This window comes from Cervus elaphus, chromosome 15 (genome assembly GCF_910594005.1).
Source record: "Cervus elaphus chromosome 15, mCerEla1.1, whole genome shotgun sequence".
NCBI classification, from domain to species: Eukaryota; Metazoa; Chordata; class Mammalia; order Artiodactyla; family Cervidae; genus Cervus; species Cervus elaphus.
The window spans coordinates 76,723,712-76,748,846 of NC_057829.1; the positions used below are offsets into that span (position 1 = coordinate 76,723,712).

Here is a 25,135-nt window from a genome sequence, read left to right on the forward strand (position 1 = left end):
TATTTCTTTATCATTATCTTTTTGGGTTCTGTGCTTCTAAAATTCATCAGAGTATCGTAGATATCGAAGAGAATAATGAGGTAATAAGGTATTTAGCCCACAAGGTAGAGGGAATACTTGTTCTTTTTTGACTACACGTTAATTTCTCTTGCTTTAGAACTTAGTGGGTTCTAAAGTATTGATAGCATAATCATCATAACAAATATAGGTTACTTGGAGTCATTTTTATATTATATGACAGTTTAATATCTTCAGAAAAAGGAAATGATGTAGAATTATTTCTCCCTCTCTTTTTAAATCTATAAAAATGTTTATTTTACGTTTTTAAGATCTCATTTGCGGAGGGTGGATCATACTCCTATGTTTATACCTCACGAACATCATTGTTCCATGTCAGCCTGTTTCTTGTTAGAAATAACTTACTTATTTGTAAACTCCTCCTCATCTACATTTCCATTTCCCCTGCCGTTCCCTGTGCATAACTATACCTATAGGCAGCCTTTTTGATGTGTTTAATGCACATCTTTTTATTTGTTTGTGACCTTATAAAACCTGTAGTATTTTATTTGTATGTAACCTTTATTTTTGGGGGCTCCAAAATCACTGCGGATGGTGACTGCAGCCATGAAATTAAAAGATGCTTACTCCTTGGAAGGAAAGTTATGACCAACCTAGATAGCGTATTAAAAAGCAGAGACATTACTTTGCCAACCAAGGTCCATCTGGTCAAGGCTATGGTTTTTCCAGTGGTCATGTATGGATGTGAGAGTTGGACTGTGAAGAAAGCTGAGCGCCGAAAAATTGATGCTTTTGAACTGTGGTGTTGGAGAAGACTCTTGAGAGTCCCTTGGACTGCAAGGAGATCAAACCAGTCCTTCCTAAAGGAGATCAGTCCTGGGTGTTCATTGGAAGGACTGATGCTGAAGCTGAAACTCCGATACTTTGGCCACCTCATGCGAAGAGTTGACTCATTGGAAAAGACCCTGATGCTGGGAGGGATTGGGGGCAGGAGGAGAAGGGGACGACAGAGGATGAGATGGCTGGATGGCATCACTGACATGATGGACATGGGTTTGGGTGGACTCCGGGAGTTGGTGATAGACAGGGAGGCCTGGTGTGCTGCAATTCATGGGGTCACAAAGAGTCGGACATGACTGAGCGACTGAACTGAACTGAACTGACCTTATAAAATCTGTAGTATTTTAAGAACTTTATTGTGATACATTTTCCATAGGATAAAGGTCACCCATTTCAAGTATATAATTTAGGAATTTTTAGTAAATTTAACAAGTTGTAAAACCATTATCATAAATCAGTTTTAGAACATTTTCATCTTCCTAGTAAGAACCCTCATACCTAGTTATAATTAATCCCCAATTTCCATCCCCCAGTTTCTATCTCTATAAATTTGCCTCTTTTGAGCATTTATGTAAATAGAATCATATAATGGATGGCTTCTTCTGTGTGTCTGGCTTCTTTCATTCTGTGTAATGTTTTTGAGGTTCACTGATGATGTAACATATCAGGAGTTCCTTTATACTGCTGAAGAGCATTCCATTGTGTGCATAAACCACATTTTATCCAGTAACCAGTTGTTGACATTTAGGGTGTTTCCAATTTTTGGCTATTACAGATAATTCACATAGAAGTTTTGTGTGGGCATACATTTTTATCTCTTTTGGGTGGTTGTTGTTGTTCAGTCATTCACTCTGACTCTTTGTGACCCCATGGACTGCAGCGCGCCAGGCTTCCCTGTCCTTCACCATCTCCTGGAGCTCACTCAAACTCATGTCCATTGAGTTGGTGATGCCATCCAACCATCTTGTCCTCTGTTGTCCCCTTCTCCTCCTGCCTTCAATCTTTCCCAGCATCAGGGCCTTTTCAAATGAGTCAGTTCTTTGCATCAGGTGGCCAAAGGATTGGAGCTTCAGCTTCAGCATCAGTCCTTCCAATGAATATTTAGGACTGATTTCCTTCAGGATGGACTGGTTGGATCTCCTTGCAGTCCAAGGGACTCTCAGTAGTCTTCTCCACTACCACAGTTCAAAAGCATCAGTTCTTCAACGCTCAGCCTTCTTCATGGTCCAACTGTCATATCCATACATGACTACTGGAAAAATCATACCTTCGACTAGATGGACCTTTGTCTCTGCTTTTTAATATGCTGTCTAGGTTGGTCATAGCTAAGGGTTCAACTTCATTCTTTTACATGTGGACATCTAGTTATCCCAGAACCGTTTATGGAAGAGACTGTTCTTTTTCCTTTGAATAGTCTTGGCAGCCTTTAGAAAATCAATTATTCATACTTGCATGGGTTTATATCCAGACTTTCACGTCTATTCCATTGGTCTGTTTATCTGTCTTTATGGTAATATCACACTGTTTTGATTGCCATAACTTAATAAGTTGTGAAATCAGAAAGTATGAGTCTTCCTGCTTACTTCTTTGTCAACATTTTTTGACTGTTTCTGAATCCCTCGCAATTCTCTAAGAATTTTAGGATCACCTTATCCATTTCTGCAAAAACTTCTGTTTCTTTCTCATGTGAATATATTGTTTGAAAAAAACACACAACAGTTTTATCTTTTCCCTTTTCATTTTTATACTTCATTACCTTTTATTATTATTGCCTTTAAGCATTATGGTAATAGTAGATATCTTGTCATGCTCATAGTCTTAAATAGAATGCATGTAATCTTTCTCCAGAAGTTTACATGCATTTTCTGTATCTTTGGGAGATAAAATATTTATGAACTTAAGAAATTTTTTCTTAGTTACTAAGAATTATTATATGATTTTATTAAATGCATTTTCCGTATTTATGGAAATAATTGTATAGCTTTTTGCCCTTAGTATATTGATGTGATGAATTATATTATTAGGTGTATTTGATGTTGAATCATCTTTTTATCCCTGGAGTAAAACTTACCTAATCATGATTTTTTAAAAGCCAAATTAGATTTGATTATCCAAAATTACATTCAGTGTTGTAAAATTCATATTCATAAATTCTGTATTTTCTTGTACTGTTCTCACCTGATTTTGGAATCAAGGTTATACTGATCTCATCAAAGGGAGTCTTTTTTTTTTTTCCTGTTTTTTTGGAATAATTTGTCTCACATAGGAATTAATGGTTTTTGAATATTTATTAAAACTCCTATAACATTACCTAGGCCCAGGCTTTCTCCAAAAGGAATTTTTAAACTATCCTATCAGTTTCTGTGAAAGGAAAGTGAAAGTGAAGTTGCTCAGTCGTGTCCGACTCTTTTCAACCCCATGGACTGTAGCCTACCACGCTCCTCCGTCCATGGGATTTTCCAGGCAAGAGTACTAGAGTGGGTTGCCATTTCCTTCTCCAGGGGATCTTCCCAACCCAGGGATCGAACCCAGGTCTCCCACATTGCAGGCAGACGCTTTACCGTCTGAGCCACTAGGGAAGTCTTAAATCAAGATCAATTTCGAGAACTCATCCCTGGCTACCTATTGTATTTTTACAGATTATATGTTGCAATAAAAATATAAAGTTACATTGATGAACATTATTTATAATTTCAGAAGATTATAGAGCAGCTACTAAAAATAATGCAAGAGGATATCACCAAAATAAATCAATGTAATTTACCATAATAACAGAATGAAATAGCCATCTGATGCTTTACTAGATTCAGAAAAACAGCGGAAAACATTTAATCATGTTAAAATTAATAAACTTGAAATGTAAATGAATGTCCGCAATAGGATAAATACCATCTACAAAAAGCCTACAGCTACAGTTAATGCAAAGTATTGTATACTTTCGCCTCATGGTTGGGAACAAGACAAGGCATGATCATGTTCATCATGCCTGTTAGACATTGTACTGAAAGTACTAGCCATTATAATGAGGCAAAAAAGGGGAATAGAAGGCATATAGGATAAAAAGGAAGAATAACAACTATTTGCCAGAGACATGTCATATACATAGAAGATTCTGAGAAATCTATGCAAAGTTACTGGAACTAGTAAGTGAATTTGGAAATGTTACAAACTACAAAGTCAATGTAAAAAGATCTATATTTTTATATACTAGTAACAAAGGTCCATCTGGTCAAGGCTATGGTTTTTCCAGTGGTCATGTATGGATGTGAGAGTTGGACTGTGAAGAAAGCTGAGCGCCAAAAAATTGATGCTTTTGAACTATGGTGTTGGAGAAGACTCTTGAGAGTCCCTTGGACTGCAAGGAGATCCAACCAGTCCATCCTAAAGGAGATCAGTCCTGGGTGTTCATTGGAAGGACTGATGCTGAAGCTGAAACTCCAGTTTCCTCGGTGTGTATGCCCAGCAGTGGGATTGCTGGCTCATATCGCAGTTCTATTTCCAGTTTTTTAAGGAATCTCCACACTGTTCTCCATAGTGGCTGTACTAGTTTGCATTCCCACCAACAGTGTAAGAGGGTTCCCTTTTCTCCACACCCTCTCCAGCATTTATTGCTTGTAGACTTTTGGACAGCAGCCATCCTGACTGGTGTGAAATGGTACCTCATTGTGGTTTTGATTTGCATTACTCTGATAATGAGTGATGTTGAGCATCTTTTCATGTGTTTGTTAGCCATCTGTATGTCTTCTTTGGAGAAATGTCTGTTTAGTTCTTTGGCCCATTTTTTGATTGGGTCTTTTATTTTCCTGGAATTGAGCTGCAGGAGTTGCTTGTATATTTTTGAGATTAATTCTTTGTCAGTTGCTTTGTTTGCTATTATTTTCTCCCATTCTGAAGGTTGTCTTTTCACCTTGCTTATGGTTTCCTTCGTTGTGCAAAAGCTTTTAAGTTTAATTAGGTCCCATTTGTTTATTTTTGCTTTTATTTCCAATACTCTGGGAGGAGGGTCATAGAGAATCCTGCTGTGATTTATGTCAGAGAGTGTTTTGCCTATGTTTTCCTCTGGGAGTTTTATAGTTTCTGGTCTTATGTTTAGATCTTTAATCCATTTTGAGTTTATTTTTGTGTATGGTGTTAGAAAGTGTTCTAGTTTCATTCTTTTATAAGTGGATGACCAGTTTTCCCAGCACCACTTGTTAAAAGAGATTGTCTTTTCTCCACTGTATATTCTTGCCTCCTTTGTCGAAGGTAAGGTGTCCATAGGTGCGTGGATTTATCTCTGGGCTTTCTGTTTTGTTCCATTGATCTATATTTCTGTCTTTGGAGTAAACTCTTGAGAGTCCCTTGGACTTCAAGGAGATCAAACCAGTCAATCCTAAAGAAAATCAGTCCTGAATATTCATTGGAAGGACTGATGCTGAAGCTGAAGCTCCAATCCTTTGGCCACCTGATGCAAAGAACTGACTCATTTGAAAAGACCCTAATGCTGGGAAAGATCGAAGGCAGGAGGAGAAGGGGACGGCCAAGGATGAGATGGTTTGTTGGTATCACTGACTCAAAGGACATGAGTTTGAGCAAGTTCCAGGAGGTGATGCTGGAGAGGGAGGCCTGGCGTGCTGCAGTCCGTGAGGTCACAAAGAGTCCAACATGACTGAGTAACTGAACTGAACTGAGAAAAATTAACTCAGTATTGGACTGCAAAACTCAGTATTAGTTTTTTATTTTATTTTATTTTATTTTATTTATTTATTTTTTTCAGTGGGTTTTGTCATACATTGATATGAATCAGCCATAGATTTACACGTATTCCCCATCCCGATCCCCCCTCCCACCTCCCTCTCCACCCGATTCCTCTGGGTCTTCCCAGTGCACCAGGCCCGAGCACTTGTCTCATGCATCCCACCTAGGCTGGTGATCCGTTTCACCATAGATAATATACATGCTGTTCTTTCGAAACATTCCACCCTCACCTTCCCCCACAGAGTTCAAAAGTCTGTTCTGTACTTCTGTGTCTCTTTTTCTGTTTTGCACATAGGGTTGTCGTTACCATCTTTCTAAATTCCATATATATGTGCTAGTATGCTGTAATGTTCTTTATCTTTCTGGCTTACTTCACTCTGTATAATGGGCTCTAGTTTCATCCATCTCATTAGAACTGGTTCAAATGAATTCTTTTTAACGGCTGAGTAATATTCCATGGTGTATATGTACCACAGCTTCCTTATCCATTCATCTGCTGATGGGCATCTAGGTTGCTTCCATGTCCTGGCTATTATAAACAGTGCTGCGATGAACATTGGGGTGCACGTGTCTCTTTCAGATCTGGTTTCCTCAGTGTGTATGCCCAGAAGTGGTATTGCTGGGTCATATGGCAGTTCTATTTCCAAAAACTCAGTATTAGAATTCATTTTGTCCTAAATTGATCTATAGACTTAATGCAGTCCCAATCTAAACACCCTCAGACTTTTTGGGTAGATATTAACAAAAGGGTTCTAAAATTTATGTGGAAATGTAAGCCAAGGATTATTACATCTAAAACAGTGTTGAAAAAGAACAAAGTTAAAAGACTCATACTACCTGATTTCAAGACCCTGTAATGCTATGCAGTATACTAATGCTATACTATATACTAATCAAGATAAGTGATAGTTTCATAAGGATAGATATGTAGATCAGTTAAAAAAAAAAAACAAAAACCAGCACCTAGGGGTAACCATACACCTATGTAATTACTTGATCTTCTAAAAAGCATCAAAGCAGTCAGTCGGAAGAAAGGAGAGTCATTTCTGCACATTGTACTTGAACAACTAAATACCCACATGGGGAAAAGATAAACATGACCCCTGCTTCACACACCATGTGCAAGCATCAGTTCAAGATGCATCACAGACCTAAATGTAAATGCTAAAACTATGAAGCTTTTAGAAGAAAATGTACAGGAATATCCTTGTGACTTGCATGTAGGCAAAGGTCTCTCAAAGACAGGACACAGTAACAAAGATCACAAAAGAAGAAAACCTGTAGATTCACATTTATCTAACTATAAAACTTCTGCTTATTATTAAAATTTACTGTTAAAGTGAAAAGCCGTGGGAATTCCCTGGCGGTCCAGTGGTTAGGACTCTGTGCTTTCACTTCTGAGGGCCCACTTCAGCTCCTAGTTGGGGAACTAAGACCCCACAAACCACATGGTGTGGCCACAAAATACTTAAAATAAGGTGAAAGGCCACAGTCTATCACAAAATAGTCACAAAAATTTACAAAAATACATCTATGAAGAGGATCAGTATCCGTGTAATATAAAGGTATCTATGACTGAAAAATGGGATGACAACCCAATAAAAAATGAGCCAAAGATTTTAACATTTTTAAAAAGAAGATATGACAGTAACCACAAGTACGTAGGAAAATGATCAACATTGTAAGTTGAGAAGGAAATGTGAGTTCCAACCACAATAAATATCACTGTATAGCCACTGTAATGATTAAAATTAAAAAGACTGGGAGATGGGAGGGAAGTTCAAAAGGGAGGGAATATATGTATATCTATGGCTGATTCATGTTGAGGTTTGACAGAAAACAACAAAATTCTGTAAAGTAATTATCCTTCAATAAAAAAATAAATTAAAGAAAAAACAAAACCCAGTGATACCAGAGGTTGGCGAGGATGTGGAGCAATTTGAACTCTCATACATTATTGGTAGCAATAGGAAATGATAGACCATTGGAGAAAACCTTCTGGAAGTTTTTATATCAAGCTGCTAATATACCTGCCCTATAACATAGCAGTTATTGTCCTGTGTACATACCCAAGAAAAGTGAAAGCATGTCCACAAAAAGGCTTATATAAGAACACTAATAGCATCCCTCCTTAAAGGCCCCCACGCTGGAAATAGTCCAGGTGTCCATCAATAAGAAAATGTATAAATGAGGGACTTGGTAGTCCAGTGGCTAAGACCCTGAGCTCCCAAGGCGGGCCCAGGTTCAATCCCTGGTCAGAAAGCTAGTTATCACATGCTGCAACTAAAGATCCCACATGCCTCAACTAAGACCCAGTGCAGCCAAATAAATAATAATACATTTTTTAAAAATATGTAAATAAGCTGTGATATATTCCTTTGATGGAATACTATTCAGCAATCAGAAGTAACATGATAAATTTCAAACACGTTAAATGAAAGAAGCCTTAGAAAAAGAGTTCATTACTGTATCATTTCATTTATCTGAAATCCTAGAATAGTTACAGCTAATCTATGATGGAAAAAAAAATTAATACTGTTTGCCCATGGGTTTGGGGATGGCTGGAAAGAGGTGTGAGGGAACTTTCTGGAGTGATGGTAACATTCTCTGTCTTTATGTACATTGGGACCACACAAGTTTATGTATCTATGAGAATTTATCAGGTGATACACTTAAGATTTGTACATTTTATTGTAAGTTTTGCCTCAAAAAAAGGAAAACGGAGCTCTGGAAAAATGAAGCGCTCAAGTTAAATTCTTTCAGCTTTTCTCTGTGTTTGAAAATTTTCCTAAGATGTTGAAAAGTCTCAGATGAAACCAGAGCATCTTTTTTTTCAGTAGAATGCGTTAGTTTTTTGGTTTTTTTTTTTTTCTTTTTTTTTTTTATTATTATTTTTTTTTCCAGTGGGTTTTGTCATACATTGATATGAATCAGCCATGGATTTACATGTATTCCCAATCCCGATCCCCCCTCCCACCTCCCTCTCCACCCGATTCCTCTGGATCTTCCCAGTGTTTTGAAGCAGAGACATGTAGTAGAGCTAGAAGTGGTTCAGATCCAAGATCCTGGACTTACTGGCTGTAGGGTATTGGGATCTTACTTAATGATCTGTGCCTCGGTTTCCTCTGAAATAATCAAAAGCACAGTTGTAGGGGTATATGAGTTTGGATGGATAGATGAGGTCAGTGCTTGCCACATGTTAAACTCTAAATGTGTCAATTACTAACCAAGCACAATTTAAATATGCATTTAATTTTAAGAAGTGTTTTTCTTGATGCTGCTTTACATTTTCAAATATCACCTTTTTAAAAAATATTTTATAGTTGAGTTCAATTCCAGTTTTGGTAGAGGCATGATGAAGGCGAGTGGGTAAGAGGAAAGTTGGGGAATGGATGGATAGAGAAATGAAGAGGACTAAGTTTTGTGCATTTTAATAACAAGATCACCATGTACTTGATAAGCTTTTTTTCTTAAGCTTTTTTTTAAAGTATTTATGTTGTACATGTTTCCTTTTTTATTTTACATACTAAAACCACTCAGTTTTTTAATATATAAGCTCACACATAGTATAAATAAAGCACATGTTTTCTATATGTTCTGTTGGAAATAGATGCATTGTATAAAACCTGTATTAATTTCTATAGATTGACCTAGAAGCTGAGATGGTGAGCACTGTGGCTGGCATTGGAATTCAAGGTACAGATAAAGAAGGTGGAGCTAAAGGAGATGAACAGCCCATTAGTTCCCCTTGGGATGTAGTTTTTGGAAGGTCAGGTATGTAAACTTGATATTAAATAAGTAAATTTTGCTGAGTTAAAATAAGATTTTTAAAATATTATAGGAACATTCATTTGGATTAATTGTTACTAGTTATTTTATGCTTTTATATCCATGACTTGGGATTTGTTAATTGCATAAAAGCAGAGCTACCAATAATATATAGAAGGTAGGATAACTATATCATTATATATAACATGTGACATTACATGCATATTTTATATACAAGATAGATTATATATTTCTCTAATGTTAAAGAATTTCATCTTAGTTGCAGTTTTCAATTAAGATAGTTCTGAATATTCTTAAATTGGAAGGATTATAGTTTCAAAATTTCAAAAGATTATTCATGCCGTATACTGTTTAACAGTGTCCTTTTTATTTACTGCCATGTGAAGAAACAAATCAAGAAATGACTGGGTTTTTTTTTAGATTATTAAAATTTTAATTTAATAATTATAGCTTATTTTGAGTAGTTAAAAAAATAATAATACTTATATATACTGGAATATTACTCAATCATAGAAAATAATGAAATCTTGTCATCTGGGACACCGTGGATGGATGTAGAAGGTGTTATACTATGTGAAGTATATCAGAGAAAGACAAACACTGTCTAATCTTGCCTATAATCAGAATTTATATTGTTTAAAAACTGGGTGTACTTTATCAGATGCTTTATTATGTTGGATTCATTTAGTAGAGTACTTATATATTTTTCTAGGCTAGAAATTTTTCGGTCCTACTTTATGGCATGGAATTTCTGGTTGTTTATCTCATATTGAGAGTGTACCCAAATTGCTTTCCAAGGAAAATATTGGCTCTGTTGACAAGTACTCCCTCAGCTTCCAACTGGAGTGATGTGCTGAGGCTTATATCTTTATTAGGCTCAGTTTTTAGAAAGGAAATGAGTGCTGCCTTAGCTCAGTAGATCATTAAAAGCATGCGTGCGTGCTAAGTTGCTTCAGTCATGTCCAACTCTGTACAACCCTATGAACTGCAGCCTGCCAGGCTCCTCTGTCCATGGGATTCTCCACACAAGAATACTAGTGAGGTTTGCTGTGCCCTCCTCCAGGGGATCTTCCTGACCAAGGGATTGAACCCACATCTCTTGTATTCCTGCATTGGCAGGCAGTTTCTTTACCAGTAGCGCCACCTGGGAAGCATCATTAAAAGCATATGACTCTGCATTTAACTTAACAGTTTAAAGAGATGGGAGCACGAGACCACCTTTTACCTGTCTCCTGAGAAATATGTATGCAGGTCAAGAAGCAACAGTTAGAACTGGACATGGAAGAACAGACTGGTTCCAAATTGGGAAAGGAGTACATCAAGGCTGTATATTGTCACCCTGCTTATTTAACATATGTGCAGGGTACATCATGCAAAATGCCGAACTGGAATCAAGATTGCCAGGAGAAACATCAGTAACCTCAGATACACAGATGACACTATCCTTATGGCAGAAAACGAAGAAGAACTAAAGAGCCTATTGATGAAACTGATGAAAGTGAAAGAGGAGAGTGAAAAAGTTCGCTTAAAACTCAACATCCAGTCCCATCACTTCATGGCAAATAGGTGGAGAAACAATGGAAACAGCGAAAGGCTTTATATGTTTGGGTTCCAAAATCACTGCAGATGGTGACTGCAGCCATGAAATTCAAAGACACTTGCTCCTTGGAAGAGAAGCTATGACCAACCTGGGCAGCATATTAAAAAGCAGAGACGTTACTTTGCCAACAAATGTCAAAGCTATGGTTTTTCCAGTGGTCATGTATGGATGTGAGAGTTGGACCATAAAGAAGGCTGAGTGCTGAAGAATTGATGCTTTTGAACTGTGGTGTTGGAGAAGACTCTTGAGAGTCCCTTGGACTGCAAGGAGATCCAACCAGTCCATCCTAATGGAAAGCAGTCCTGAGTATTCGTTGGAAGGACTGATGGCTGAAGCTAACGCTCCAATCCTTTGCCCACCTGATGCGAAGAACTGACTCATTTGAAAAGACCCTGATGCTGGGAAAGATCAAAGGCAGGAGGAGAAGGGGACAACAGAGGGTGAGATGGTTGGATGGCATCACTGACTCGATGGACATGAGTTTGAGCAAGCTCCAGGGGCTGATTATGGACGGGAAAGCCTGGCGTGCTGCGGTCCATGGTGTCACAAAGAGTCAGACACAATTGAGTGACTGAACTGAGCTGAACTTAAAGTGACCTCACTTCCAGATACTTGGCAAGAGGAATAATCTTGAATTTAAATAAGCTTAAATAAGCTCAACACCTTTCAAATGCTAAGAGTAAATGGTTTTCAAACACTGTAGGAATGTCCTGTAATCACAATGACTACAAGAGTTTTCTTTTTTTTTTTTAACCCCAAGAGTTTTTAACCCTGACTTAATATACCCAAGGCATTCGTGATTAGACTTTGTGAAGTACTTAAATTTCCCAGAAATTCTATTTAAGGTTTGGGGGAATTGGTCAGATTCTCATCAGAGTTCCAAAGTGGTATGTTACCCAAAATCATTTTTAGAACCACTGCTTTAAATCACTCTGAAATATAATCCTAGATTAATGTATTTTGTCAGGGTATGGGGAAATTGGATCATAGACTACTTCCTCTCCTTACAGTTGTTTTTACTAAACTATATTTTGGCATCATATCATATCATTCATTTAAAAATATTTTAACATATCAATGTATCTTACATTCATTTTTATTTATATGTTTCATATTTATATTTCATCAAAACACAGTCCTATGGGACTGTTAACTGTTTTTACTGTAAGGGCTTGCTGCTCATTTTAGTTATTATCTTAACCTCTCTGAATATCTACTAGAGAATTTCTTTTCTGTGTTATAAACAATTATACTTTTTTCTCAGTATCAAGTTTATTTTTAAGCTCCGGGATAATTTAAATATCTTAACTGATTATGTTTGCATTGTTATATTGATTTGTAGGAAACTTAGAGACAGATTTGTCTTTAACAAAGTATAATGGAAACATGACATTCATATTTTAATATTAGTATGGCTACATCTTTTTCTTCTTCTCTCTTTATTGCTTCAATTTTATTATTTTAGATTTATTTATCTTATTAGGGTTTCTTTCTTTGTGAACTACCTAAATACTTTGTAAAATAAAAGTAGAGGTGAATAAATCCAGTAGAATCCTTTATTGAAGTGATTGGCTATAAGTGATCCATAGAGAAAAAAAAAATTGTTAAATCTGAGAATCATAAAACTAAAAATGCTTTGTTTTAAGAACTATAAATATACATTGTGTCCCCTGACAGTCTTATGCCACTCAAAATGTATTATTTTGGTTTCCTTAAACCATGATGAGAGTTTTTGAAACACCTGCAAAATAAACTGAAGGCTGAAATTTTTAAAAGCTATTCTTCCCAGTTATCTTTCCACATCTGGTTCACTAATAATTTGACTTAGCTACTTGCCTTTATTGAGTCTTTCCAAAGTATTAACTTTGTTTTCAGAGAAATAGCTTCTCTTTTGCATTCAGTTGAATTGATTCATATATATTTAAGTTATATCATTGTAGAACTGGTTTAAGCAGATGTGGAATTAAATGTAATTTGACAGGGATTGTGGTTAAGAAAAATTGTTTTTGTAAACACTTAAGTTCTTTAGTACTTTAAAAATTATATAGAATATTTCTGAAATTCTACCATAGTTAGGAATATGAAAGAGGGTGGAATTACCAGAAGGAAAACATGAAAAATTGGTTGTATTTATTGTAATATCTTCATATATTAGCTGTTGTGCAGTACAAACAAGAGCCCACAGCTATACCTAGTAGCTTGGATGAATATCAGGAAATCTGTTGAGCAGAAAAATGTTCAGTTTTTGTAGAATGTTCAGTAGCAAGCAAGACTAATTATACAATGAGAGAGCCATTCAAACATGGTGATTTTTAAAAACTGAAGAATATAATAAAAAAACAAAGTTTTAGACTGATAGAGAGGAGGAGGATATATTCATAAAGGGATGCAGGAGGTTTTCAAATAATACTGCCTTTTGTTGAGCTGGTGGTATGCACATGGATATTTACTTACTATTAAACTTTATAATGAACACTTATCTATTCATATGCATATTTAAAGAAAAAGTAAATCTTAAAAGGAAATAAAATAGGTCAGGTAAAGAGAATGGAAAATAAAAGATAAATATACAGTTGTGTATATACTCCCCCAAGAGACTCAGATAATGAACAGCGTACTTAAAGAAGACATTAAGGAAAGGGATTTGAAATACCTCTGATTATTTTAAATATATATGTAGTATGTAAATGTGTGTGTTTGTATTTTTAATAGTACCTGAATATTTAATCCAATTATGCTGTTACAGTGATAGAAGCATGAAAATAATTAACGTTTATGCCAAAGTTTTTTCATCTTTATTTTTGATTATCACTCTAAATATGGTCAGAACTTTGTCATCCACTAAAAATAATTAAAAATAACTCCAAAAAAATCATTTTTCAGCAGAAACATTGCCATGTTTCTAATGTGCATATTAAGTCTGTACTGACTCTTACTCATACAAGACAATAACCCAAGAATTATTTTTTATCATAAAGAATTTTTTTTCAGTAACCCCTGCTAGTCTCTAAATAATTCAGACTTCACCTGATTTAAAATCACTTAAGGAAAGATAGTATGCCTGAATCCCATTAACCTTCCTTGGCCCTTTAATCAGCATTTCCCTAGATAGAAATTTAGCTGTACTTATTTGACCCTTAATGATTGAAATCCAACTATTTAGTATGCTTGTCTGGTAATTTACAGCTTAGATAATATGCTTCTCTGACTTCCATTAATATGCTCTAAAATAACATTTATCTTCTAATCAGGTGAAACAGAGTTTTTTTTGAGGAATAAATCTTATATAATGTGACTAGTGTGTTTTTATTTTAATAAAATAAAACAGTTGTATTTTTGTGTCTGAATATTATCACATTGACTTGGTGTTTATAAAGCACAAGCTCACTTCTGTAGTTCCTTCGTTCTGATCACAACACTAATCTGGATTTGGCCTCACTGCTGTGTGCTGCAGTGTTAGTCACTCAGTCCTGTCCAACCCTTTGTGACCCCAAGGGTTGTAGCCTGCCAGGCTCCTCTGTCAATAGGATTCTACAGGCAAGAATACTGGCTGCTGCTGCTGCTAAGTCACTCCAGTCATGTCCAACTCTGTGTGACCCCAGAGACGGCAGCCCACCAGGCTCCGCCGTCCCTGGGATTCTCCAGGCAAGAACACTGGAGTGGGTTGCCATTTCCTTCTCCAACGCATGAAAGCGAAAAGTGAAAGTGAAGTCACTCAGTCGTGTCCAACTCTTAGCGACCCTATGGACCGCAGCCTACCAGGCTTCTCCGTCCATGGGATTTTCCAGGCAAGAATACTGAAGTTGGGTGCCATTGCCTTCTTCAAGAATACTGGAGTGTGTAGCCGTTTTCTTCTCCAGGGGATCTTCCCAGTCCAGTCATCGAACCTGGGTCTTCTGCATTACAGGCAGATTCTTTACCTCCTGAGCCACCATGGAGTTGAACTCACTAAGGTATTAGTATTCCAGGTTTAGCTGTGTGAATACCAACAAATTATTTAACCCATTTCAATTTCAGTTTCTTTATAAAATAGAGATGATAATAGCAGGACTTGCTAATGTTGTCAAACGAAATAATCCATGTAAAGGGCTTATTATTAGCTCAGTGCCTTAAACTAGGAAGTGTTCTGAATGGTTATCCTTTTTACCACCACACCCCCCATCATTATCCTTATCAGTTGGTGTGTAGAATCATAAACTCCTGAAACCCAACCTGATACAGCCTCTGCTTCTGCGCTCTTTTTCATACCTCCAACTTCTAAAGGAAATAAGGACACAGAGACCAATAACAAACAGAGGCTCACACTAACATTACTTTGAAGCTTTGGCCTCTTACAGTCAAGCCTAGTTGAACTAGACTGGCCTGTTTGGAGAAGTTGGACACCTGATTTGATCTTTTACTCATGTATAAACCAGACAGTTCTTTGGCCAAGTTAGAGAGGCTTAAACTCATGTCGTCTTCTAATGATTACAGTTTTATTTCCAATCTTTACGCTTTTTGCTTCTTTTTCTTACTTGTATGAATAAGGACCTTCATATGATGCTAAATAAGTGTTGATAGCAGATCTCCTTGTCTCATTTCTATTCTCAGGGGGAATATCTTAGCTCGGGCTGCCATAACAAAATGCCACAGACTGGGTGGCTTAAAGAACAGAATTTTATTTTCTCACAGTTGTGGAGGCTAGAAGTCCAAGGTCAAGGTGCCAGCATGATTGGTTTCTGGTGAGAGCTCTCTTCTGGCTTTTAGAAGGTCATCTTCAAGTTTTGTCTTCACATGGCAGGGATAAAATAAGAATAATGAAGAGCTTTTGATCTAGTTTTAAAGTGATTAAGCAGAGACTGAGTCCCCAGAGCATATGGATGCCATTGTCACTCTTAATACAGTTTTTGTTTATAAAAGTATTTGACTATGAAAAATTAAATTGAAATAAACTATCTTCCTTTAGATTTCTATGATAGCAATTAACAGAGAAGGGGCAATATGTTAAATAGAGTTTTCTGTTGGATTGCCTGGGTTCAGATTCCAGTTCCTTCATTTACTAGCTCTGTGATCCTGGCAAGTTACATGACCTCTCTGAGCCTCAGTTTCTTCTGTAAAGGGCCTGTAAAAATGACCTAATAACACCACCTGTCTCCTGGGGCTTTGAGAAGATTTAGGTAATATTCTCTTAACATGCTTAGCATATAGCACCACAATTTGTTGATCATCATCATTATTTTTGTTGCTGTGAAAGACACTTGAAAATAATGCAAGTTAATGAAGAAAAATTTCTTCTGGACGTAACTAAAGTTAAAGAATGAAAAAATAAAATAATCTTACCAAGATATTTCTTTTAGCACAAGATATGTCTGAACAAATTATTTTAGTGAAAATGTCTCAACTACATGTAAAAGTAGCCTCAGAATTCAGTTTAAGTTAAAATAATTAAATATTTTAACAGTAGAATTAATTTGAGAAATGGAGCCTTGTCACATTGTAATAAGTTGTAATATCAGTTTTAAAAAACAAAATTACTTATTCATTTTAGAAAATAGGTATAATATATTGTACTCAGCTTTATTGCATGTCAGCTATATCTTTTTGAGAAAAGTTCATAGCAGTTAAACAGTAGGTTTTTAAATAGCAGTAGTGATGTGAGTCTAAGCCTAAAAGCTAATATATGGTGGAAATATACATTTCTTAAACTATTAAAAGGTACAATTCTTCCATGAGAAATTGTTCAGAGAACTATTCCTGTATTCCTGAAGAATGTAATTTAGGTTCTTGACTGCCAAAGTTTCTTTGGAGCATGTGCATCAAGCGATTTCTTGTCACATAAAATAAGAAATCAAATGTTTAAAAACATCATGCCCAGAGATGCAGAGGGACATTTTGCTACTGAGAATACTTTGGATTTCTGTGAATGTATATTTTTAAGTCTAAAGAAGTAAACCTTTCACGAGGAAAATGGAAAAATTTCCAAAACGACTTAAAACATTGCAAATGTTTTTGCTTCCTTCTATCAGCTGATTTATAAACATGCTATTGTCTCCCTTAATTTAAATTTCTGAAACAACTGGGGGTGTTTGTTAACCAGACACATATATGATAATTACTGTTTCTTTTCATAAAGGTTCAGAGGTCCAAAGAGATAACATTCTGTGGATAGCCATGGCAGGGACTCATCAGATATGGGCACTCTTGTTGGACTGTGGCAGATTACCAAAGAAAAAGTAAGTGGTAACATCTCTTTGGGTAAACATGGAGTTCACAGAGTTCCTTTTCTGAAAGTCTCCGTCCTTGTAACACCCTCTGTACTAGACAGGATATGCGGGGCTATGCTGCCATAATGAATAGCTCTGGTTTTCGGAGGCTTAAGACAAGGTTTGCTTGCAGGGGAAGCACTACTCTGCCACCCAAGCTGATGCAGCAGCCACCATCTGGAGCTTTGCCAGTTGTCCTGGCAGAGAGAGAGAGGTGGTGAGGTGTTCACCAGCTCCTAAAACTTCTCAGAAGTGACATATCACTTCTACTCACATTTCATCAGCCCAAGTATGTCTTAGGACCACACCCAAACTTGAGTAGCTTAGGAAGAGCAGTCTCACCAAGCATTCACAAAGAGAACTGGAAACATCTTTTAACACTTATTTCTAATCTCCCTGATCAGTTCAGATATTTGAAGACTGCATGGAAGAATGATTAATAGCTCCGGTTTTGTCGTCAGGCCTGATATTGAGCCTGGCTCTGCCACTTCTTATCTACATGAGCTTAGGAGAGTCACTTTAAGTTTCTAAGCCTCAGTTTTCCTTACTTATATCTACCTCATAGGTTTTGTTTTGAGAATTAATATATGTGAAAAGCTCAGCCTAGTGCCTGGCCTGTACAGTGAATGTAGGTAGCATTGCTGCCACTGTTAGGGGTATGAAGATGGAAAAGTAGTGTCTCTACAGAGTTTCTTGTATTTCTCCTGTAAAGCCTTTCCTCTTCCTCTAATACCCCAACCTTTCTCTTCCCCTCCCCTCCCATATCTCCCTTCTTCCCTCCCTCTCACCCTTCACCCCACCACCCTCCCCTCTTCTCTCTCTCACCTTCTGTATTTTTGTTTGCACTTATTTGTTTACATAGCTATTTTCTCCTACTAGTCTGCCTCTTTAAGGAAAGGACCTTTTCTCATTCACTTCTTGTCCTCTGCACCTAGCACAGTATCTGATACATGACAGGAGCTCAGTGAAGGTCTGCGGAAGTAAATGAATGAAATTCATAGACCATAAAGACTGTCAAATCACCGTAGAAAGTACATGCCAGTCACCTCAGTTACCTTTATCAGTAGAGAGGAGCAGTTGTATAGATAATCCAGAATATCGGATATCCTAAATTGTGTATGTGTTGCTTTGTAAGATGTTTAGCAGCATTTAATCATCTATTGAAAAATATTTATTAAGCGAACAAGGCACTATGCTTTGTAGTAGAGATGAAATGGCATATCTTTTACATAAATAAGAGGAACATCTGATATAAATAAAATTTAAGGTATCAAAGGAAGGCTTCCTGGAAGAAGCTACTAACTAAGAGCTTTTTAGCTACTAACTAAACCTGACAGAAGGGTAGGAAGGAGTTCAGAAGGGTGAAGGTTTTCTAGGCAAGAAATGACCCTTGTGATGTCAGTGGAAGCCAGATCCTGAAGTTCCTTGTGAATCTTTCTAAGAGATTTGAAAGTTATTCTGCATGACTTTATAGGGAGTTTTAAGTTGGGAAGTGATATGATAAGATTTGTGTTTTTGAAAACACTGGTAGCATTTGGAGTGTGGCAATACTACAGACCGGTACAAGGAGGAGGCCACTGCTGTTATCCAGGCCAGAGCTGACAGAAGCTGAATAAGTGAGGTAACCAACAGCATATAAGATGAGGAAAGAAGAAGTAGCAGAGATGACCAGACTGTGTTGTTCTAAATGATGACTGTTTTGGACCTAGACAGTCAAGAGTGGTCTAAATTTCACTAAGTAGAGTTGTCACTCTTTCACAATAGAAAAGTGTCCAGTCTGATCACACTGACTTGTATTATAATTTCAAGAATGCATTATTTGTCACTGACCTTAAAGTGGTAATAATTCCTGAGCTTTTAGAAGTTACTGTTTCTCCCCACTATTTCTAGCTTTTATTAAGAGAGCTCCTTTGTAAAATTGTTATAACTCCTTTGTTTGACATATTTGTTATTACATATAAATAGGCCTTGAATAAATGGCTGTATTTATACATTTTCTATCCCTTTGCTTCCACTCCTTGTTCCCTACCTACGTTAGCATTGGGATGATATTAACCAGTAAGTGACTGATGGTCATTTTAGACTTTTTTTGCATGTATTACAGTATTAGAAAATGATACAGTCTCTCTCATTGTTTTGTATCCCAAGTCAGCTTCTTCCCTCCCCTCAATACAGGACACTAGCATGTCTTCCTTACAGTTCCTCTGACATAAACTTAGAAAGCAAGGTATAAAACTTTCTCCACATTACAAAGAAATCATTACAATAGTCCTTTATATAGAATTTTCCCTAGTATACATAGGAAATGGATTTGTACAATTGATTAAAGCAGCCAAATCATATTATTACTTTAAAATGAGCACCCATCTTTCACAAATGATTCTTTTAATTCTTTTTGCTAGTCTCTTCTTATATTTTTTGTTGTTTAGTCACAAAGTCATGTACAACTCTTTTGCAACCCCATAGACTGTAGCCTGCCAGGCTCCTCTGTCCATGGAATTTTCTAGGCAAGAATACTGGAGTGGGTTGCCATTTCCTACTCCAGGGGATCTTCCCAGCCCAAGGATTGAATCCACGTCTCCTGGATGGCAGGTGGATTCTTTACCACTTCGCCACCAGGGAAGCCTGGTCTCTACTTATGTACAAGAAAATAAAACATTTTTAATGAAAATTTAAGCTCAGAACTATCAAGAGCTAGAAGAGATTACCTAGATCTTTTTAATTTCCTTTCAAAATCTAACATTGCATGAAGCTAAGAAGACACCAGCATATAAAGGTGGGATCTAGCTGTACCTACCTCTGATCATCTGGAGGAAAACTATCTCATCAGTGATGTGATCTTAATTCATGTATTTTTAACTTTGTCAGGGATCTGTTTAATCATTGAGAATATTTCACTTTTGTGTATGTTTTAAAAAAAAAGGTAGAAAGATCCCTATACAGTGGGTAAATAAGTTAATGATTAGAAAAACTACAATGAAAGCTTATTTGCACAATTTAACTAGGTCAAGATCAGCAAATTTTTTTTTAAATATATAATGCTATCACCATTGGCTTCATTATTTACATTCATTTGTTTAATAATTGGGCACAGTGTAACAGTGTTGACATTTCACCTGTGAATTTGTCTTCTTTAGCGAGTTAAAAGAAGGAACCTGCCTTCGGTTTGCTGGAAGTGGAAATGAAGAGAATCGAAATAATGCATACCCTCACAAGGCAGGCTTTGCCCAGCCCTCAGGTCTGTCTCTGGCCTCAGAGGATCCCTGGAGCTGCCTGTTTGTGGCAGATAGTGAGAGCAGCACAGTGAGAACCGTCTCGCTGAAAGATGGAGCAGTGAAGCACCTCGTGGGAGGAGAGAGAGATCCCATGGTAATGAAAAGCACTTTTTCACGGCGTGCCTGCTTAGCGAGCTTGCGATTTTCTGAATTGTAAAGTTAATAAGACGTAGGAAGGAGAAAATGCTTGAACTTATCCTTGTTAAAATGGAAGTCAAACCAAAGGAAATGTGACTATAAAGAAGCACAAGTAACAAAACCACCTAAGAAAAGTTAACCGATCTGATTCGATTCTGTATGAATGTCAAGGCTTCCGAGAGAAAGGAAGGATAAAATTGTGATTACTGAGCAAGGGGAAAATGAAGAGTAGATGTTTGGCAGGAGGGTGGAAAGAGCACCAGAGTAGTAGACCTGACCTGTCCAGATCAGGTGTGTCATTTTTGTGAATAAGATTCCTTAGAACCACAAATTAAGTCAGGTTCAGAATTCTGTCATTTTTTTTTTCTAGTTTCAGTCAAATGCCCAACCCTATTTATATGAAATCAGACTTTTCCCCCTTTAAGTAGCATGTACAGCCATCTGAATTTTCACTTTATACCCTAACAAAGTTCTGTGAAAATTTTAATACATGCTGCTTCTTTTCTTTTCAAAAAAAAGAATTTATTTGCTTTTGGTGATGTTGATGGAGTAGGAATCAATGCAAGGCTTCAGCACCCACTTGGAGTAACTTGGGACAAGAAAAGGAATTTACTGTACGTGGCAGACTCTTACAATCACAAGGTGAGTCTTGACAGAATTATATAATACCCTGCTTTTTACTTGTGGTATTTAAAATGCTGAAAGATCTGTGAGCCTCCTACAACTGCCACTCTAAAATGTAGAGAGAAATAACAGTCTTTGACAACTGTACATAAGCCTTTCTGTTCCTTTTTTGGTCCTTTCTTTGCAGAAATGATGTGATAGTACTCTGAGCTGGGGAAAGGACTAAACAAATTCCCAATGACAATAACCAAAAATTGGGAATTGCAAGCCACTAAAGCTGTTTAGTAACATCTTCAGTAAATAAGGAGAAGGCAGGTAACAGGGAGATTAATATGTCAGTTAACAAATGAACATTTTTGAGCCTTTGCATAGTTGCCGTGCCTGTTAGCAAATAATTCGTTTTCATCAACATTTCTGTTTTCTTTGTCTATTTTATTTTTACTATGCATTTTTAAAATAAAATCATTGGAACATAAATATTAGTATTGTGTGGTGAGAAGCTTATGAATTTAATGTAATTGAAACACAGGAATCACAGCGTCTAACGTAAGTAGCAAATCCTTAGCCGGTATTAGATGTTCCTAAGAAGGAAGTCAGTTCAACTGTGTCCCATTGTGAGGGAAAAGAATAACATTAAATAATTTTTTCAAAGGTTTCTTCTAGAAGACAGGATGTAACTGGGGATTTTATAGTGTTTAACTCTCAGGATGAAATATCTCCCCTTAGACTAATTTGAATGTTTGGCTGTTCAAGAAAATATGGAAGTGTCTGTTCTTTCTCTGATGTTTATTAAGAATACTAATGGCAATCAGGAATTCTTTGCCTTGCTTATTAATATGTTACTCTTCCACACCACAAATGTGAAACTGAGCTTCAGATAAATAAATTTTTGTTCTGTCCTTTTTAGATTAAAGTTGTGGATCCAAAAACAAAAAACTGTACAACATTAGCAGGAACTGGTAATGCAAGTAATATTATTGGTTCCAATTTTACCGACTCAACTTTTAATGAACCAGGAGGCTTGTGTGTTGGAGAGAATGGTCAATTATTATATGTGGCAGACACCAATAACCATCAAATTAAAGTGTTGGATTTAGAAACCAAAACAGTTTCCGTGGTAAGTTATCTTTAAGTTAAGGGGCATCATTTTAAGAAAGATTCTGAAATCCCTAGCAACAACAGAGGCACTTTTGGTTAGACCAACACTAGTGGTGAAAGTGAAACATATAGACAGAGTAGTGAGTGGGTGCCTCTTCCAAGGATATCCTGTTATTTTTAAAGTGAAAATTCCATCTGTGCCAAGAATGTTTGAGAAAAACACTAGAAGTTGGAGAGAATTTGATGAACTTTCAGAAAAGGGAAAAAAAAGGCGCATCTGTTTTTAAATGTATGGACATACTGATACACACAAACTATGTGGGTTGGATTGTTTAATCGAGTGTTTTTGTTTTTTTAATTTTTAAACAATCCTCAGACTAATGTGTAATCTTTGTTTCCTATGGTGAATCCATTACCAAATAATCTTTAAAGAAAGATCTTTAAAGGTCAGGACTTAAAAATAAGATGAGAGGAAACTTAAATAAGTTCTAATTTTAAAGATATGGACATGGTCTCTAATAAAATTTCAAGTTATCCCTTTCTATGTCACATTTGTCCAGAAAATGCAGGAGTTCTTTGTCTAAAATTCTAGCAATTTCCAAGATTTAAAATAAAAACACAGATTGCCATTATAAGTTCATTTCTCTTGACATAGATCTCTGATATGAGATGATTGACATCTTATAGTTGGCAGTGAAAATTATAAGAGGGTGTGTATTACATCCACTGCCTTTAAATTGATAAAGTTTTATTTTAATTTCCTGCTATCAATAAACATATTGAACAATTAATTCCATTCCATTTCATTCATAAATGTTGACAGTCTTTTGGCTAGGATGAAGTATTTTTTGAACCTACAAAATAATCATGAGGAAGTCTAAGTAAATGCATTCTGATTCAGAAGAAAATGACAATTAAGTTTCCTTGACATTGAACCTCACTTTTGTAATGAAGTCTGAAAATAAGCTCTCTCAGTCTACAGTACTAAAAAGTACTTGTGCTTTAGAAAACAGATTTTCTTGTTTTTAGTTCCCAGTCTTCACATCTGAAAATGCTGTGGTGGATGGTCCATGTCTAGCAGAAAAACCAAAGACCTTACCCAAACTACCTAAATCTGCTCCGGGCGTTAGACTTTCCCCCGTGGCTGCGTGTCCCGGACAGACTCTTCAGTTCAAGCTGAGACTAGACCTCCCATCAGGAACAAAGCTGACGGAGGGAGCGTCCAGTTGCTGGTTTCTGTCAGCTGAAGGTATGACAGTAACCTTTGCAAATGGAAATATTTCATGAATTTTTGATGTTTGATCTAGAAATTTTTCTCGTTTGTTACGTGATACTTTAACTGTACAGTTAGGCAGGATTTGAAGGGGGTCTTATAACACAAAAAGATCCAGATCTAACCCCACTTTAGCAGTTTTCTTTAGTCTTTGAGATTGATTCTCTCTCTTTATTAAGTAACTGTGTAACTCACCCAAAGTTAATCATAATTGCTGCCATTTGCTCCTAGGCAAGTTCATCACATGAGGCGGACTGTTGGGTCTTAGAATGATAGGTCCTTGAATATTAGAACTGAAAGGCATCAAAATACACCCTTTGTCCTAAGCCTCTTATAGATGAGGAGACTAGTGGCTCAGAGGGGTAAAATTATTTGCTTGAGGGCATATATTTAATTAGGTCAAAGGATGGAACTTGAACCCAGCTCTGCTAGTCCTTAGTTTAGTATCTTTTCCTTTGTGCTGTGTGTGTGCTCAGTCGCTCAATCCTGTTCGACCCTTTGCAGCCGCATGGACTATGGCCAGCCAGGCTCCTCTGTCCCTGGAATTTTCCAAGCAAGACTTTTGGAATGGGGTGCCATTTTCTCCTCTAGGGAATCTTCCCAACCCAGGGATCAAACTTGCATCTCTTGCATCTCCTTCATTGACAGGCAGATTCTTTACTGCTAACACCACTTGGGAAGCCCTTCCATTGTGCCCCTCCATCTCAAACTAGCTCTAGAGTTACTAGTGCTTGAAATGAACTTAATTTTCTAAAGACATAAAATTCAAGGCCACCAGTTACACATTTGGATGTTACAGAAGTTTCCAAATCTTACTCTTGGTTTCTGCACTTAACTCATCATTGTGTTGAGTTAACACATTGTGTTGTGGACCAACACCCATCCATAGGTTATACTTTGGTGGCTCTGTTCTGGCACATTGCAGCATAGAGATCAAGGAGGGGAAGAGGGACCCTCACAGGAGACTGAAGAATGAATAAGCAAGTACAGGCAAAACTCAGAGAGGGTAGTTTTCTAGAGCAGGTGTTTTAAGGAAAGAGTGATCAGCTGTGTCAAGTGCTGTTGATAGATGAGCTAAGATAAGGGCCAAGAATTGATCTTTGATTCAACATTATAGTTAATTTATATCCTCGACCAGAGCTATTTCAGAATGATGAAGGAGGTGCCTGATGAGAGCAGATTAGAAAAGAAGAAAGGAACTGGAGAAATCAAATGTAGATAGCTCTTTGAGGAATTTAGTTAAAAAGATAACGAGAAAGAGAGCAGTTGCTTGAAGGGGAAAGCAGAGTTGGGAGAGCAGTGTGTTTGCTGTTATTGATGGCAAAGATCAGTAGAGAAAAGATGATGTGTGGTAGCCGTGGATATCCTTTAGGAAGATTTGAGAGAGGATGGGCTCGAGTGCACAGGTGGAAAACTGGTCTTTGCCAGGAAAGTGGGCAGCATTTCCATGGTAAGGAGGGAAGGCTCCAGGTGTGACCCAGAGATCTGGATAGGAAGCTGT

At 36.9% G+C, this 25,135-nt stretch overlaps 1 protein-coding gene across 1 annotated transcript in view; it reads left to right on the forward strand.

Annotated features, from left to right (window-relative positions):
• NHLRC2 (NHL repeat containing 2) overlaps positions 1 to 25,135 on the forward strand; it is a 62,027-nt gene that overhangs the window by 25,102 nt on the left and 11,790 nt on the right. The window contains exons 5-10 of the mRNA XM_043925211.1: positions 9,240 to 9,369; positions 17,097 to 17,196; positions 20,364 to 20,595; positions 21,159 to 21,281; positions 22,171 to 22,380; positions 23,391 to 23,610. Coding sequence (XP_043781146.1) covers positions 9,240 to 9,369; positions 17,097 to 17,196; positions 20,364 to 20,595; positions 21,159 to 21,281; positions 22,171 to 22,380; positions 23,391 to 23,610 — 1,015 coding nt within the window. The remainder of the gene's footprint in view (positions 1 to 9,239; positions 9,370 to 17,096; positions 17,197 to 20,363; positions 20,596 to 21,158; positions 21,282 to 22,170; positions 22,381 to 23,390; positions 23,611 to 25,135) is intronic.